This window comes from Pteropus medius, unplaced genomic scaffold (assembly GCF_902729225.1).
Source record: "Pteropus medius unplaced genomic scaffold, Ma_sr-lr_union100, whole genome shotgun sequence".
NCBI lineage: Eukaryota > Metazoa > Chordata > Mammalia > Chiroptera > Pteropodidae > Pteropus > Pteropus medius.
This window is the reverse complement of record NW_024340849.1, coordinates 31,540,321-31,559,555: the sequence shown is the minus strand read 5'-3', so window position 1 is coordinate 31,559,555 and position 19,235 is coordinate 31,540,321. Positions and strand designations below refer to the sequence as shown.

General features: G+C 37.3%; 1 protein-coding gene and 1 pseudogene across 1 annotated transcript in view; one reads left to right on the top strand and one right to left on the bottom strand.

Moving 5' to 3' along the window:
• MEP1B (meprin A subunit beta) overlaps positions 1-10,458 on the top strand; it is a 44,008-nt gene extending 33,550 nt beyond the window's left edge. The window contains exons 11-15 of the mRNA XM_039843812.1: positions 3,224-3,667; positions 5,161-5,340; positions 7,011-7,185; positions 7,807-8,005; positions 10,232-10,458. Of these exons, the coding sequence (XP_039699746.1) occupies positions 3,224-3,667; positions 5,161-5,340; positions 7,011-7,185; positions 7,807-7,972 (965 nt within the window). The 3' untranslated portion in view covers positions 7,973-8,005; positions 10,232-10,458. The remainder of the gene's footprint in view (positions 1-3,223; positions 3,668-5,160; positions 5,341-7,010; positions 7,186-7,806; positions 8,006-10,231) is intronic.
• A 2,286-nt stretch (positions 10,459-12,744) lies between these two features.
• On the bottom strand, positions 12,745-12,863 carry LOC120589585 (uncharacterized; annotated as a pseudogene).
• Between the last annotated feature and the right edge of the window lie 6,372 nt (positions 12,864-19,235).

Below are 19,235 nucleotides of genomic sequence, written 5' to 3'. Positions count from 1 at the left end.
AAAAGATGCTTAAAATGAAGGTAGACATTTATTTAATTTTATTCAGATAAGTATCCTTTTCCATTGTCATTTTTTAAAATTAAATAAGCTTTTATTTGGCTACAACTACCAAATTTTTATTTATTTGCTCATTTCTGGCAGCAAATATGTAAAATTAGACTTCAGAACCTAGGGCCACTGCTTGACAGCTCAGGTGATCTAGGCAGGGGATGAGGTCTCCAATATTGAAGAGGTGCTTTTCCTTTTCCTTTCCTTTTTTTTGATGGGAGAGAGTATGAGGGGATAGCACAGATGTTGTTTAAGGGTATAAACTTGCAACAAATAGAAATAAGCCCTAGAGATGTAATGCACACCATAGTGAATATAGATAACAAATCATATTATAATCATCGAAACTGCTAAGAGACTAGAACTTAATTATTCCAACTACTAAAAAAAATTATGTGGCATGATAGAGTTGCTAGTTATTGCTACAATAGCAATCATATTACAATATAGAAATGTATCAAATTAACATATTGTATACCTAAAATTTACACAATTGTAAATGTCAAATATATTTTGATAAAAAAAATATTTTTTTAAATACGGATTTGGATAGTGGATAGTGGTCCTATATAGGCCAGAAGGAGGGAGGAAGAAAAGGAGGAATGGAGGAGAGAGAGAGAGAGAGAGAGAGAGAGAGAAAGAGATATAGAGAGACTGAGAGAGACACTGGAGTGAGAGACTGGAGAGAGATTGAGAGACTGAGAGACTTATGTGAGAGAGATTGAGAGAGATTGAGAGAGATTGAGAGATTGAGAAACTAGATCAGTAAGTGATACTTTTTCCCATTTTTGAAAACTAACATCTATAGTAAGAAAAATGTTGTCTGATGTTGTCTCTTTCATAAACTGCCTCCTCCTAGAACCATATTTAAATGCCCAACTCAGTGCCCTGCAGACAATGGGAAGTAAATGGAACTATGATGCCCACAAGACACACATTTCTATATCTAGTATCTGTTATCTCTCAACTCTGCTTTTGTCTTCTTAACAGGTTCTGGTTTCTTTATGCATTTTAACAGTAGCACTGTAAATGTGGGGGCCACAGCAATGCTGGAAAGTAGAACACTGTACCCTAAAAGAGGATTTCAGTGCTTGCAGTTTTATTTATATAACAGTGGAAGTGAAAATGACCAACTGAACATCTATGTCAGGGAGTATTCTGCAGACAATGTGAATGGTACTTTAACTCTCCTGGAAGAAATAAAAGGTACAATATCAACATTCTTATTGTTTGGGTTCAGAGTGTGGCCATCTTAATTCTACTTAATGCAACAACTCACAATAGGGTAGGGGCTCTGGATTCATCACTTTTCAATGTAGAACTTGAGACCCCTTGTTTTATGCTGTGGTAAGGATGCTAAAATGAGAGTCCTTTGTGTGCTATAATGTGTGACACTCATTTAAGAGACTGTTGATCAGTCTCTGGCACTGATGAGGTCAGTTCTTGGCAAGTAATAAAAATACAATGGAAACCAATGTAGGCAAAATTGGATAAGCTACTGGCTAGATATAACTAAATTGTGGAATGGAAATCCTCAGGCAGGACTGGACTTGTTCTTGAACAAGGTTGGGGACCTCTCGCGTTTTCAGGTGGACTTTGTCCATAAAACTGGTGCTTCGACTGTTTCACTTCCCAGCTTACATCTTACCACTTTTGCTATCAGACTGGAAAGGGGACCTTTCCTCTAGTTTCTAGCTTAAAAATAAGTCTCAGTGAAGGGTTCTGATTTTTATGACTTGAGTTAAATGTCGCTTCTGGAGCAATGACTGAGTGGAGAGAAGGCAATGCTGTGGCTGGGCGCCTAGTTTTCCTTTCAATCCCTCGTCAGAGAGGTGGTTGATGGTTAAGAAGTTTCCCTGAGGCGGAGGGGCTGTGGGCCAGCAACTGTATTACCGTCTGCTCCACATATTGACCTCTTGGTTTGACTTAATTGAGTAAAACCTATTATAAAATCGATTCACATTATGCTATATGTCATGCCATTCCCCTTCTTCCCTATTTAGCTACGAGAAACAGTTTGAAATATGATAATATTTTCATTTGTGAGGTTCTTAATCTCATTTTATATATATACACACCATGTACTATACATATATCTTATATGTAATTACATATAATATGTAATACATACATAAGATATATTATAGATATAGATATTCATCTCCATCAAAAATCTGTGGTGGTATCACTGATGGACAATAGCACTTGAGAAACTTGCTTAGGAATCTAGAATTTAAACTGTACTAATAATAATGAAGTGGAAGCTCTCATAAAGGTTTTTGTTCAATCTAGAGTCCATCCATGGACAATAGCATTTTCTGTAATTTGGATATTTCTAACTTATTTTCAAGGAATTGTGTTTTGCATTAAGTGCTTCTGTATTTAAGTTTTAAGTCATTATGTTCACTACTAGTTTTACATGAATTCCTGAGCTGTTCTCTATGTGGCGCCTTCTGAAAAATTTTAAATGTACTGCTTCTTATTTAAATATGTGATATAGGAAAATAAGACAGGATGGCACAGCATGTGCTGCTGGCCAAGAGTAGGGGAAAATAGTGGAGGGGGAAGTGCAACTTGGGGAGAAAAGAGGTGGTACAAAATGTCAGATAATATTTATAATGTTGAGTCACTGCTAAGTGATCTAAGGAGTAAATTGTAGGATGTGGGCTTTCTAGGGTTTGGTGGATTCCTGTTTAATACTGCCGAAAAATTGATTAAAATTTTGCATGTGATGGATGTATTCCAATCAAAGTATAAAAGTATTAACGGAGGTTTTGGCTGACTATCACAGGAATCTTGGGTACGAGTGTAGAATATTGGGCTTGCCTGACCGTTTAGCTAACAGAACTAATATGGAGTGAAAGGTAACTCGTAAGTAGGGCATGTAGTACTCATGAGTTAGATGCTGCTGCTTGCTCACCCATCTCTGGAAAAGGGTAACCTCTCTGAGAAACAACTAGATAAACACCCAAATATTCCAGAGAGGAGTCCGACCCCACAAAAATACCTTGAAGTGAAAGGACCTGGGCTGGAGGAATGAGAAAGCCATACCTCAAACCTGTAGGAATCAGTAGCTCTGGGATGATCATTTATCCATGAGAGTTAGAACTCATATTGATTTGCATATGATTCATAGTCCTTTCTTTTCTTTAAAATAATAATGTCTCTTTTGCAGATATACCCATTGGGAACTGGCAACTCTATTATGTAAAAATGAATGCAACCAATAAATTCAGAGTGGTGTTTGGAGGAGTCAGAGGCCCTGGTGCATCATCGGGTGGCTTGTCTATTGATGACATCAATCTTTCGGAAACACAATGTCCTCATCATATCTGGCATATAAGGAATTTCACAGAGCTCATTGGCAGCCCAAATGGAATTCTATATAGCCCTCCATTTTATTCTTCTAAAGGTTATGCCTTTCAGATTTACTTGAATCTAAACCATTCGACTTATGCAGGAATATATTTCCACTTGATCTCTGGAGCCAATGATGATCAGTTACAGTGGCCATGTCCTTGGCAACAAGCCACGATGACACTCTTGGATCAAAATCCTGACATTCGGCAGCGTATGTCCAACCAGCGGAGTATAACTACAGACCCATTTATGACCACTGGTTCGTGACTCATTTTCTTTATTGCTAATACATGATCATAGCTCTCAGAGGGACGAAGGTTTTTGGAATGAGAGACTGCAAAGTCAGGTACCTAGTGAATTTTGAGCCCCAAAATTAGGAACAGAAGATATTTAGGAGAAGGTCTTCAGTCATGGATAGAGTGTCCCAGGCAGAGACTGTCAGGAATGCCAGCAGGAATGCTGACAAATAGAAAAGATATTGACTGTATTCTTGGGAATTGATGACTTTTTCTGAATTCTCAGGGTTGTGCCTGGAGTGTTGGTTTTAGAGTCTGACATGCCCGGGGTCAAAGCCAAGGTTTCTTTTCATTAGCTAAGCTAATAGACCTTGAGCAAATAATCTCTTGGAGCCCTAGTGCTCTCAGCAGTAAAATTAGGTCAGTAATAATAACAGATATGTTATGAGAATCAGTACGGATCAAGCACGGAAGCTTGGGGAAAGTCCTGGTATGGAGAGGCTCTCAGCTGTTGAGTTTTCCTAATCCATGCTGCCCTGATCTTGCCACTGAGATTGTCAAAACAAGTCAGCTCTTGTAATGGGAGATGGTCTTTGATCAGAGAGAAGATGTTGAGTAGGTGCTCTTTAGTGTTGGGAAGGGTTGGGAATGGATTATAACTTTTTATTAAAGAGTTCTAGAGGACTTGCCAGTGGTGGAATTATTCTCCATGTTCCAATCTCAAAAAAGAGTAGCACCCAGAAAGCAATGATCACATCTAAATTTAATAATCCTTTGCCCTCTGGCAACTCAATAAAAGGAAAAATGGAATTATGGCAAGGTGAATATCATTGCCCAATCTGAATTCTAGATATGAAAAGAATGGACCCACGTGATATAGGGGAAAATAAAAACCTTAATCTGATAGGAAAAAGATAGTATGCACAAAAAGGTTTGTAGGGACTTGATGCTTAGAATGTCTTTACTTTTATCAAAACATTTCTCCCTGAATGACATTGAAAATGGCTCAGGGTCGAGAGTGGGTCATCACCTTTTTTCCAGAAGTAGTACTTCCCTCTGTCTTCTGTTCCTGAAGGACTTTGCTCTGTTAGGTGGATCCTTCAGTTAACAAGATAAATTGATCTATGATAATATTAAAAGCTCTCTCAGCAACATATTGATTTAACTCAGTTAGAATTATCCGTAACTCAGAAGGCCACCAAAGAGTGATTCTAATGGGCAGGAGAGTATGTATACTGGTCTGTCTGTATAGATATGATACCCCACCTAGGACATTTGGATACCTCTCCACTCATATTCCAGAATGTGGTACTCCCTGCCAAGAAATCTCATTTCCTTTAGGACAGTATAAATGAATAAGCTTCAGTGACTTGCCAGGGTATATATCACAGGTCAATAGCATCATTTAATTATTTTGAGCTCCCTTCTAATTGTGTTTCACATTGTCTGTTCTTTCCTATCACCAAAAGCTATGATGATGCTGAACACAATCCATTAATATAAATTGCTTTTTCAGATAATGAAACCTATTTTTGGGACAGGCCTTCCAAAGTGGGAAAAGTGGCTTTTTTCCCTAATGGAACTCAGTTTAGAAGAGGCGGGGGCTATGGAACCAGCTCCTTTATAACCCATGAGAGGCTGAAAAGCAGAGATTTTATAAAGGGAAATGAAGTTTATATCCTACTGACGGTGGAAGGTATGTCAATAAAAATAGTTTTATGTAAGCTAATTTGTTGTAGCCATTGATTGTTTACTGTGTTCTTCTGGTTTCCATTTTTATATATATTAGGTAGAGATGTGGGAGCAAATGGGTCTGAGTAGGATTTTTGGGGTATGAATCATTAACAATATGAAAGTAATTTAAATAGAAACAGTAAGGGTTCCTGGATAAAGAATTTAATTACCAGTACATGGAGTAATAGTGGAAAACTTTAAGCCAGAAAACTTCTTTAGAAATAAGTTAAAGTATAGCCATTATACCTTAGAATTATAGTCTAGAATTCCAGAAATAAAAATATCACATATCATGTGAGACCAAACAGAAAATGTATTGTCTTTATTGTCTCTTTCAAATACAAACACACACACATACGCACGCATACACATACACACATACATCTTGGCAATAATAAAAATCTATTGTCTTTAAAGTTTCTTACCCATGGCAATCAAAAATACATTTTCCAGGAACACTGGTGGTTCCCATGTTTTATGTGGTAGGATTTTAACTCATTTGCTATTAAAGACCCACTTGCATCTCAGTAAATCAGAATTTTGTTTGTGATGAAAAGTGGTACAATTAAAACCCATGAAATTTTGATTTTAGTGTCAATTAGAGTAAAACAAAATGATAGTTCTTAGAAAAATTATTCAGGAAAACTTTTGTCAAGGGAGAAAATATTTTATGTAGCAAGAAAAAGTCACGTATTCATTAACTCCATTTGACCCTGTTTTGATGAGAAGGAATAGAAGACACTGCAAAGAACAGAACGCTGGTTGTCAGGCGACCTGGCGTTATGTGCCACCAGGTCGCACAAATATCCATCAACTGCTCCACCAAGCAAGAGACTCACGAGTTTGGGAAAGCCCATCAACTGCCTTGCAATATGTACTTTAGTTTCCTTGTTTTCTCCTTGAGGATTGTGAAAAAACAATAAACGGAGCCCCTTTAAAATGAAGTGGGACCTGCCACGCCAGAGGAACTGCCTCGTGCGTCTTATGCTTCAAACCTTTGGAAGTTAAAACAGGGCAAAATAACCTTTGGACTGGGCCTAAAGCAACCTTGTGTCCAAAGAACCGTTTGCAAAGATAAGCAAACAGATATTATGACTACTAAAAACTTTCTTTAGAATAAACATCACTATTGTATATTATGTGCAAAATAGAAAAGCCTTCCCTCTATTGATATAATTTCCCCCCTACCTTTTCTCATAAATACCCCTTGTCTTTGTCTCCTATTCAGAACATTATTTGAGCTGCTACCTGAATCGGTGCTTCCTGAATAGCTGTTCTTGATCTCAAATAAATGCTTGTTGCCTCTCAATTTGAAAGGCCCTTTCACTTTAGGTTGACAGTAACAAAGCCTTGGGCCCATTAGAGTTCAGGCAAGCCCAGGCCCAGGCAAGCTGTGGTTCAGCTGTAGCCCTATAGGCTGGCCCAGCTCCCCTTTGCATCTACATTTGAACCTGACTATTATTTTATTGCCTCTGAATGTTGCTGGACTATGCTTTAAGATTATCTGAATTTCTCACGAACCTGAAACCTGAGCATTTTGAAACTTAAAGATCAAATACTTGCTAAAGCAAAAACTTGCAAAAACTTGCTAAAGCATGATTTCCATCCATGCTCTCTCTTTGTTGTCTTTAGACATATCCCACCTTAATTCTACACAACCGCAGCCAAACCCAACCCCACGACCGCAGCCAAACCCAACCTCACAACCGCAGCCAAACCCAACCTCTGACACTAACGACCTTTGTACAAACTTCACATGTGAGAATGATGGCATCTGCACTGTTCGAGATGGCAAAGCTGAATGCAGGTAAGGGGTCATTTGGACGAGCTCTTCCCACTCTTCTGTTTGAAATTTTATCTTCCCACAACATGGGGTTAAATACTAATATTTCATTTGAGAGAAATTGGTTAATTCTCTTCAAAAGCATTCATAGGATATTTATTTTTTGCTCTTCACTTGGGATTTCCAATAGCCACAAGAACAATACAATTATTTATGAAAAACGGCACTTTGTATTTTAATTGCCTGAAAAAGACTTCAGGAGTTACATGTCTTAAGTCCTCACGATAGACTGTAACTGTCCCCATTTTCTAGATGGATATACTTAGGTTCTGGGAAGAGTTTGGCCAAAGTGTATAGCTGGGAGGTAAAGGAACTGGGACACTGAGAAATTTTTTCCGTTACTTATGCTACCTTCCTTTCCCACCTTGGAGCTGCTGTTTTAAATACCAGATTAGGAGTCATTCCATTGTTCTTTTCCTTTGACCCGGCCTGGACTCCTGGTGCTAGTCTAACCAACCCCTCTAGTCCAGAATACGTGAAATGTTTCAGATGTCAATAAACTGAATGTAGACCCACACCTTTATGATGAAGGTTTTCAGATTTAAATATCAGTTCATAACTCTGAGTTATGTTCTTAATGTGTAGGTGTCCATCAGGGGAAGACTGGTGGTACACAGGAGAGAGGTGTGAGAAGAGAGGCTCGATTCGAGATTACGTTGTCGTTATTGCTTCTTCAACTGTTGCTGTGTTTGTCCTGATGCTGATAGTCACCCTCATCGCTGTCTATTGTACCCGAAAGAGATACCGTTAAAGTTCAAATACAGTAAATATGGCTCCGGAAAATGTAAGTTGAGCCTGATATTTCGTTATTCAAAATCTATTGATGAAATCATATGAAGAAGAATTAAGACTTTTTAAATATACTTAAAAAAAATTTTTCTCTTCATGCCCTATGATGGGGACAACTGCTTTGAGACGATGAGTTCCTGTTACTTTCACTATAAATCAACAGTCCTTAAATTGGGATCCATGGAGGCTTTTTTGGAGGGAGTTTCATATCTTCCTATAATTGTATCCAAAATTGTGTATGGTTGTACATTTTTTCTGGGTGAGTGTAAGCCTCTTTGGAAAACAAAACTGATTTTGCCTATAAGTTTCAACCTTCCTGGTAAAGGGGAGAGGTTACCTGGATATATTTTTGTTCTAAAAGTTTTTGGGTCATGGTAAGCTCAGGCTTGTAGAAAGGGAGTACAGACATATTTGGGACTTTTTCGTTAAAGAAGTTTTCAACTAATCTGGCTTCACATTCAGCAACTAACTCTAAGCCAAGATTTTCAAGTAGAGGGTTTAAAGTTTTGCCTTAGAGGTGTTTACAATGATAATAGACTCTTGAAAATGGCCTGGGAAGCAGTCAGAGATGGACATTGGCATACAGGAGGTTTATTGGGGACTACTCTTGGGAACGCCTGTACTGGAATGAGGAAAGCTGGTCTGGGCAGAGGCGAGGTTGGACTGTGATGTGATTGATTGTAGCGGAGGCCTCAACCCACCCTACTGCAATCTTTGAAGCTAAGATGGCCCCTTAGGCATGTCCCAAAAGGAGGCAAGGAGGTTCTGACCACATCAATAGCCACTGGATGGGGGTTGCTCCCAAGAGGAATGAGAAAATTGAGCAAGTGCATTTTGTGGAAGGTCATGTCCTGCATGAGAGCCTTCATTTTGAAGGGCAGGACTAAGCAATGGATCCCAACATCCCAATAATATGTACCCCAATAATAGCACAGAGTTTCATATACAGATTCCTGTTCTCACAAAAATAACATAAAGAAAATGGCATAAAATCTAAACATCATTTAAAAGTGAAGTTTAAAATTTTTTCCAGTTCTATTTTATTAAAAATAGTCTCTGAGAATTACTAGTAAAACTAAAGAAAAACATATGTAATTAAAATATTTCTGAAAATAAAAATATTGCAACTAGCTAAAGCAAGAGTATATTTTCTTAAGAAAAATGATTATTCAAGACATACTGTATTTTAAGGTTATGATTTTTTAAAATTAGACAACCTGATTTTAAGATTCTAAATTTGTTTGCAAAGTTAATCAAAAGACAGTCCATGATAATAAACAGAAAGCAAATAGTCTCATTCTCATATTTGCTTTCGTATATCTTCAACATGAAGATAGATGTTTAAAGCTAATCGTAAGGTGATGGCTTGTTAAAAAAGTACTTAAAAAGTATACACGTTTCTTTGTTTCTAAACAGCTATTCCAGTTTATTTTATGCCTCAAAATAAAAGGAACAGATCTGACAATACAGGACCCAGTAGGTCGACCTGATAGAAGCTGTGCCTGCAGGCATGGTCCCCTGGGCCAGTCCTGAGGAATTCTGGTGCTGGAGTGGGGAAGATGGAGAAGTGGTTAGGGAGGAGAGAATCAGTTAGTTAGCTGGGTGAATGGATTGCTAGGATGTTCCTCTGGGAAATGGCAAATATAAGTGCTTTTGAAGAGCCGACTTAAGTAAAAACTAAAAGGATTTAAAGAAAATGATAAAACAGGGAGAAAGAAGGATATTAAGTCAAAAAGGAGGAAACTATCAGGGTATCAGGGACATGGTAGGGCCATTAAGTGGAAACACTCATACACACAGACACACACACGGACACATGTAAAATCACCATAATATTACAGCAGAACTGTTTTGCCTCTGGGTCATTTAAACATTACCAAAAGCAAGGAATCAACTTACATTCTCCTTAGTCCAAGCATTTCTACAGTCAATTCACTGATGACGGAAACTCTAGCACTAATTTAGATCTTAAATTAGAATGACCTTCTTTCTAAGGCTGAAGCATGTGCTCACCCTGATGTTTAGCATCTGAATAACATGAGTCCAACAAGCCAGTGCATCTTTCTGGAGACAGGGGCTGGGGCTTTCTGCCAACTGGGAGGGATGGCAGGAGACTGCTGATAGCATTTCATTTAAAAATTAGAACTTTTTATTGTGATTCATTTAAAAGACAATTTTTAAATTTAGAAATTAAGTCATCAATTGTTCTTTCCCTTTTTAGCAGCATGAATTTTGAAGATTAACTCAACAATATGGCCGGCAAATAAAATTAAAAAGGATTCCTCATTAATGGATTTCACCTAAAATATTACAATCACCTCATTCTTCTATAAATGGATCTTCTCTGTAAATAACTGGATATAGTATAGTAAATCATTATTTTGGTGAAAGTTTAATCGTTGAAATGTTGTTTGTGTTTTGTTCCTAATAGAGGGGAACTAAAAAAAAAAAGAAAAAAAAAAAAAGGAAAATAAATAAAGGAGGGGAAGCAAGTCAGGCTCCTCCAGAAGTATAACTTGTCTGTAACAGCAGTGCAACACCTAGAGATAGCTTTTCAAATTACTGATCCTTTATTTGGGGGCCAAGGGTCGTGGCCTCACAAGTAATTTTCCAGAAACCGCTGGACACGTCCAATGGCCTTGACCCTCCACGTGGAACCTCAGCGTTTCTGTGCTGTCCTATGCCGATGTAGGGAGGGGCAGTAGGACATCTGTTTCCCTCTGGGGACATGTGCCCATCACTCCAAAACTGGCCACTCTCTTCTTTTCCTACATAAATCCTTTGGTATGTGAGCTTGGTTTAGAATTTGTTTGAACAACTACAATCAACAAGAAAACTTTAAACTTCTAGAATGGTGATTCTCAAGTTTTAGGTCTCGGGAGACTTTACACTATTAAAAGAGCTTTTGCTTATGAGCGTGACATTTATCAATACCTTATTAGAAAGTCAAACCAGAAAAAATTTAAAGTATCTTTATTAATTATTAAAAATAATAAGCCCATTCATGTGAGCATAAATAATAACATTTTTATTAAAATTATATTTTCCAAACAAAATAAAATTTAGCAAAAGGAGGGATGTTGTTTTACATATTTTTGCAAATTTCTAACGTCCAGCTTAATAGAATATAGCTGAATTCTCATATATGTGTCTGCATTCATTCTGTTGTGATATATTTTTTTAGAGGAAGGATGTGAAGAAAACTAATCTCGCCTTTCTTGTTGATTGTAGTTGTAGGTTCAAACCAATTATCTGAATAGATTTTCAGATAATTGTGTATATTCTTTTTGAATACTTTGTTAAAAGTTAGAAATGATAATTTTTTGAAGGTTAGTTGCGATTGGAATCTGAAACCACATCAATGAACTTTTGTTCTCTGTCTAGGAAATGCATTGATCTAGCTTATATTTTGAAAGACTCTTTCAGCTAAGCATGATTTTGTAATATTGTGCATTGATTATTTGTTAAATATTGGCTTATGGAGTTTTGCGTCTCTTACAACTTTTTGGTACATTTCATTATACAGTATCAAAATATAACATTAGTTACTGTCACCACTGATGTCATAAAAATAAATCTTTAAGTCTTGGGAACTTGACGTTCATGGTGGCACAAATTTTCCAAAATTCTAATTTTTACTTGAAAGCTTAAATATTATCATTGACTATGAGTACTGCCTACCTTGTAATGACAGACTCACTTCATTCAAGTTTTTAAATTCAAAATTTGAGATCATTGTAGATTTACATGCAGTTTTAAGAAATAATACAGAAATATCCTGTGTCCCCTTTACTTATCTTCCCTCAACTGTAATATCTTGCAAAATTATAGTGCAATGTCATAATCAGGATATTGCATTAGTATGGAACATTTTCATTACCACAAAAATCCATCAGGTTGCCTTCATATAGATAGCCACATCCATTTCCCTCTTGTTCCTACCTCCTGTTTAACTCTTGACAGCCATTAATCTGTTCTCTGTATAATTTTGTCATTTTAAAGATGTTATATTAATAGAATTATACAGTAGAGAACCTTTGGGGATATTTTTTTTAACTCAGCATAATTCCCCGTAGATTCATCCAGGCCGTTGTATGTACAATAGTTTGTTCTTTTTGATTGCTGAGTAGTATTCCATGGCATGAATAACCACAGCTTATTTAATCATTTACTTGTTTCAGGACATCTGGATTATTTCCAGTTTTTGACTATCCTAGGTAAAGATGCTATGAACATTCATGTACAGGTTTTTGTATAGACATAAGTCTTCATTTCTCTGGGATACGTGCCCAGGATAGCATTGCTGGGGCCTATGGTAGTTGCACGTTTAGGTTTTTAAGAAACTGCCAAACTGATTTGTAGAGTGACTGTACCATTTTATATTCCCACCAGCGGCGATAATCCAGTTTCTCTGCATCCTTGCCTTCTTTTGGTGTTGTTACTCTTTTGTTTTGTTTTGTTTTTTTAATAGACTCTATTTTTTAGAGTAGTTTTAGATTCTCCTTAAAATTGAGCAGAACTTCGAAAGATTTCCTATGTATCCCCTGCCCCACATATATACGGCCTTTCCCACTATTAACATCACCACTAGAGTGATAAATTTGTCACAATTGATGAACTTATATTGCCAAGTTATTACCATCCAAGATCATAGATTGTTTACATTAGAATTCACTCTTAGTGCTGTACATTCTGTGTTTTTTGTTTGTTTGTTTGTTTGTTTGTTTGTTTTTATGCCTATAGCACCTTGTCTTCCTAGGTGGTTTCCCATCCAAGTACTAACCAGGCCCGACTCTGTTTAGCTTCCAAGATCAGATGGAATCGGGCGTGTTCAGGGTGGCATGGCCATAGACTCATTCTGTGGATTTTGACAAATGTATAAGGGCATGTATCCACCAAAACAGTGTCCTACAGAATAGTTTCACTGTCCTAAAAATCCTGGGTCTGCCTTTTCGTCTCTCCCTCTTCCCTAATCCCTGGCAACCAGTAATCTTTTTATTGTCCCCATAATTTTGCCTTTTCCAGAATGTCATTCAGTTGGGATCATACGGCATGCAGTCTTTTCGGACTGGCTTCTTTTACTTGTCACTATTCTTTATTTTAGCCATTCTGATGTATGTAATGATATCTCACTGTGATTTTAATTTGCTCTTCTCAAATGACTAATGATATTGAACATCATTTTATGTGCTTATTTGCCATCTGTATATCTTCTTCAGTGGACTCTCTTTATGTCTTTGCTCATACTCTAAATGGATCATTTTGTTTTTATACCATTGTGTTTTGAGAGGTCTTTATAGATTCTAGATCTGTTTCTTTGTCAAATACGTGATTTGGAAACATATTTTCCCACTCTGCAGCTTGTCTTTTCATTCTTTGGAAAGCTTATTTTGAAGAGTAAATGTTTTTAATTTTGATAATGTACAGTTTACCAATTTTTCCTTTTAATGAATATCCAATTGTTCCAGCACTATTTGTTGAAAAGATTGTCTTTCCTCCTCCACTGAATCATGTGTGTGTTTGTATAGTAACAGTTTACAAATTTATAATCATGTATATATAATGTTATATCCAGAGCAACAGCTATAAAAACCATACAAAGAGACACTAAAACATATATATGATATATTATACTTTATATATGTAATATATGTTACATTATACATGTATTTAAAATAGTCTTCATTCAACTTTAAAAAATCTGCCAAATAACTAAGTCTGAATAACCATAATTTACCCATAAATTGTTTTTTACAGTAAAGATGGTGTTCCATGAAAAAAGTAATTAATTCATGTCACAACTCAAAAACCTTACAGGTGCTTTTTCCTTGAGACAAACATTGTACTTCACCATGCAGCAGAAATGCTTTAATGGTACTTTTCATTTTATTGTACAGAATATAAAAAAAATGTACACTCAAGGGTTCAGAAAGTTAATAATGTTTACTACTTCATTAAGGACATTCTTAAGTAAAACTGGCTTTAAAGTTATTTATTTATTTAAATACTTATTCATTTACTCTAAGAAAGTAACAGTGAAGACTACAGTGGCTATTAGTATGGTCTGGTGCCACTGCCCTGGTTTGTGCTAAGTCACCAGCAGCTTTACCCATCATTACTGTTTTTTCTCCAATTTTTTTTTTATTGTGGTAAAACATTTAAAACCATAAAAGTCACCATTTTAACCATTTAGAGCGGTTAAAATACTTTCATGATGTTATACAATCACCACCATTATCTAGTTCCAGAACATTTTCATCACCCAAAAGAAAATTCTGTATCCATTAAGCAGTCATTCCCCTTCCTCTGCCCTCTAGCCCCGGACAACCACCATTCTGCTTTCCATCTTTATGGATTTTCCTGTTCTGAACATTTTGTATAAATGAAATTATAAAATATATTACCTTTTGTATCTGACTTCTTTCACTTAGCATGAGATTTTCAAGGTTCATTCACATTTAGCATAAGTATATCATTTTTTTTTTTTTACAGCTGAAGAATATTCCACTGTGTGAATATACCACACTTTGTTTATCTGTTCAAAAGTTGATGGACATTTGTGTTATTCTCACCTTTTAGCTTTTGTGAATCATGTTTCTATGAACATCCATGTACACCTATTTTGTTTAAACACCTATTTTCAATTCTTTCGGGACTATACATAGAAGTAGAATTGCTGGGTCATAAAGTAGTTTTATTTTTAACTTTTTGGTGAATTGTCAAGCTGCTTTCCATGGCTCTTGCACCATTTTGAATTCTCATCAGCAATGTACGAGGGTTACAATTTTTCCACATTCTTGCCAATACTTGCTATTTTCCATTTTTAAAAATTATAACCATGATTTACCCAGTTAGTGACATTTCAGATAATTTTTCCTTTCTTGCCTCTCATAAAGGACAAAAGTGGGGTAGTGGTTAAGGCCATGAGCTTTTTGCATCCGATAGAACTGAGTTTGAACCTTGCCTCAGTAATACTAGTTTTGTAATTTTAAAAAGTTTCCTAACATCTCTGAGCCTCAATTTCCTCAGCTATAAAATGAGGCAATGAAACATCATGGAATTCTTATGAGGTTTAATAAGATAATAAGTTTAAGTTGTTTGGTACATAGTTGGCATTCAACAAATGGCAGCTATGAAAAGGCAGTAGTATTACAAGTGTGATGTAATTTATTATCTAAAAAGGGACAGCTATGAGAGTAAAAAGAGTGCTGTCAAAAATGACTATGGACAACAGGTTTTACCTGTCCAGGTGCACCTGGAAGTGTGGTCATCCTAATAAAAGGAAGTTGCAGGAAATCATTTGAGCAACAGAAGAGAAAATTGTTGCCCAAAAAAGTATCCCGGTAGGATTCTCGTACTGGGATACTTTCCTTTGATTACTTTTTCCATGTCCCTGTTCCTTGTGATTATTTAAGACACGTGTCCTGAGGTAATAATTAACTGTTTCCCTAGTGGGTGGGAACCCTTGGACTACAGGAAGAACCAACAGTTATCTTTTGGCATCTAGAATTTTAACATAAAATCAAATTTCACCACTAAAGTTGCGGTCAGTGACCAGGTAGGATAGTCATGTAGCTGGAACCTGCAGCTGGGAGAAAACAACTTTGAGCCAATCAATCCCCAGGCCAATAAGAAACAATAAGGAAACGGGACTGTAGAAATAAGCAGGCCCAGGGAAAGCTTCTAAGGTCTTGTGGGCACATTAGTTAAAAGCTGTCCTGTGGTTAACTTTTCCTCATTGTCATAGTAAAAAACTCTCCCTTAGGGGAAGATTTAAGATGCTAATGAGACATGCTACAAACAGCTTGTAGCATGTGCAGTGTAGGACCTACCTCAACATGCTTTGGGGAGGGAGAAGAGAAAGAGGAAGGGGTGGCCTTTGATCCCAAGAACCTACAAAATCATGGTGCCTGTAAGCCTCAGAGAGCCATGTTCATTCTCTTTGGAGTGCATCTCCTTGGTGCATCAAGCTTTTGCTTTAATACACTTTTCTGTCTGTAAAACTGTTTCGCCCACTCTCCTGATCTCTATTCTGAGCGGGGCAAGGCCCCCCGCGCTGGTAACAAAGTCCAGTCTGACTGCCGAGGCCATGGGACTGGAAGCCTGTTATAACATGAAAACTAGTGCTCAGATGTATTTTACGTTAGAAACAACGCGCTTGGAGTCGTTAGAGTGACTGATTATAGAAAATTTTCTTCTGAGCTCTCAGATGTCTGGGGAAAGGTGTTATGGAAACATATAATTGATCATTGTCCCCTTAAACTTTCATTTCAAACCAACCCAGGTGGTGGAAACAGGCCATGGAGGGGTATAGCGCATAAACTTTTGGGACCTTGCAGATCAGCTAGATCAGAAGAAATAGGAAACTAAAGAAGAGAGCTAATATTTTGGGGTTTTTTTTGGGGGGGGAGGTTACTGCACTCAATTCTAAACTCTGCTTGAGGTGTTTTATATATATAATTCTCAAAATAGCCCCTTGTGATAAGTGATATTATTCTTATTTGGCAGTCGAGAAATAGTTAGATATGTTTAGAATTGGGTCGATCTGGCCTTCAACTTTCACTTATTCCTTTGTGCTGTGAACCTGCGGTGCTGCTGGCAAGGTGTGCCACCCCAGTGAGGAGCCAGCCATAGCTCAGGAGTGGGTAATGGTACATCTGATCTACCCTTTAAGTACCACCTGTACAGAACCTACATTAAATCTTTAAGGTGGCAAGTTATCAAGCAGAACCAAACCAAATAAAACCTCTACCCCCAGAACAAACAGAGAAGAAATTGTGCGATATTGTGACTTAGAATAACATATTTATATGTGGTCTTTTTGTTCGTGCTAGAGCTTTTAAAACCATTGGGATTTCTTAAGAGAGCCATAAAAGTGTCTTTTGTTATGTTAATGAGGTGACTTTTGAAAAGCACCTAAGGCTGAGGGCTGGTTGCCAGGGATACCAACCAAGAGTAGAGAGTTGGAATGTTCAGTCCCATTCCCTGATTTCTGGAGCTGGGTGAGGGAGGCTGGAGGTTGGCCAGTGATTCAATCAATCGTGCCTACATAATGAAGCCGCTGTAAAAACCCAGAAAGCTGAGGTTCAGAGAGCTTCTGCATTGGTGAAGACACTGAGATTTGGGGAAAGTGGTGTAACCACAGAGAGCATAAAAATTCCACACCTTTCCCCCATACCTTGCCCTATCCACCTCTTCATCAGCTATTTCTGAGTTACATCCTTTTATAATAAACCAGTAGTTTAGTAAGTAAACTGTTTCTCTGAGTTCTGTGAGCTGCTCTAGCAAATTAATTGAACCCATGGAGGGAAGGTCTTTGGAAACTCTGATCTATAGCCAGTCGGTCAGATGTACAGGTGACAACTTGGATTTACATCTGGTGTCTAAAGTGAAGGGCAGTCTTACAGGACTTGAGTCCTTAACTTGTGGAATCTGACGCTACGTCCAGGTAGGTAGTGTCAACATTGAATTGACTTGCAGGGCACCCAGCTAGTGGAGAAGAATCGCTTGGTGGTGTGTGACCGCCCCACCCCCAACCCCCATACTGAAATTGGGAGCAGAATCACTAACAAAGCATTGTCTCTAGAAAACATTCCCATTCTGTCACTCAGGGAACACGAGGTTAAAACCTGCTTTGCAATTTGACTGAGACTGCGAAGGAGTTCCTTTAGCTGAGCAGTTTGCTTTACCAAAGAGCTTGTTTGACATGCAAATCATAAGGACTAGGCCTTGGACCTAAGGCCTTTCCTCATTTCTGCTTTTAATAGCTTTTGACCTCCTTAAGACTCAATGTTCAGGTTTCAGGTTCTATATTCAATAAGCCCTTCTGTCCCAGGTCCCAGAGCTGATGGCCATCACAGTTTCAAAAATATATATATATTTTGTGATTCTCTCCCTGCTCCCTTTCCAACCACACATGTGTACACAGCATACACAGACCTCCCAGAAGCTTAGGAAAGACATACATGGGCAGGAGCAGGAAAAAGAGAGAAGGTACAATATTCTTCTTCTTAATTTTTAAAAAGATTACTTGTGTCTTCCAATCATTACATTAGGATATCTAAATGTGAGATTTTTTTTAAAAGAACCTCATTTGTACATTTTTTGTATAATTATCTCAAGTGTATACAGTTTAGATAATGTGCCGAGTTAGCTATCTTTCAAAAATTTTTTTTCTTTTCTAATTATTTTCAAATATTACATAATCTTTTGGGGTTTGTGTTCTTACTCTAATGGTCACAATAAAAAACTAATTTCTTATTATTTTTTGATAATTGTATAACAAACGAAATAAAAATTACACCCAGGTTCTCAAGACTAACCTTTTCTGAATGAATAGCTAGCTATAGGTCAAAGGTCTGGGAAATGACTCAGTTATCATAAACCTTAACGACAGTGATTTGGTACACCCCAAATCAGCTAGGATTATAAAACATTTTCTTTTAGATGGAGCCTTGGGAAACTATCATATGTAATGAACATGGAATGGTGCTGATAAGGCATTTACTGATAAGGCAGCCCTACTGTCAGCAATACACAACAAATATCTGCTTATCTGTAAACCTTAGTCATAGAGGCACACGACTCTTAAGGGAGTTCTCGGTTTCACAGCTTGGCAGTATTTCATGAATTAATTTTCATAGTTTCCTCTGAAAGCTTCTAAGCCTATATCGAGGTAAATTAAAAGGTGGTTAATATCAGAAAAGATCTGAATACACTTCTCTCCTTGGAAGCTCTAATCATCTTCAGAAATTTACTATTTTCTACTTTTAATTTCCCTCCAGTTTGTGTCTTCTTTTTGGCTGCCACTGCCTCTGTGTCAGCCTTTCTCTTGGTTATAGCTTCCGGGATCATTTATAATGACAATATAAGAAGGAACAGGGAAGGAAGGAAGAATTAAAGAATAAGGCCCCAAGTGACAGAATAGGAATGTTTTCTGGAGACAATGCTGGGAGACCCCACTAACTAGTCACCTTCATACGCTCTGTGCTATGCCAACCTACAAGCAGCCCACAAAAAGGAGTCCGCATTAAATAGAACCTGTTTAAATAGACCACTTTCTTAGGTGTCGCCACTGGGTTTTTATCTCCCAGCTAGTAAACATTCAGGCTGAGATTTTACCAGGACGTTCTGACTCTAGAGCCCACGCATTTAACCACTGCTACCCAGTGGAGTCTATGAGAAATGAGAAAGAAATCGTTGTCTTTAAAGACAGTACAATTACC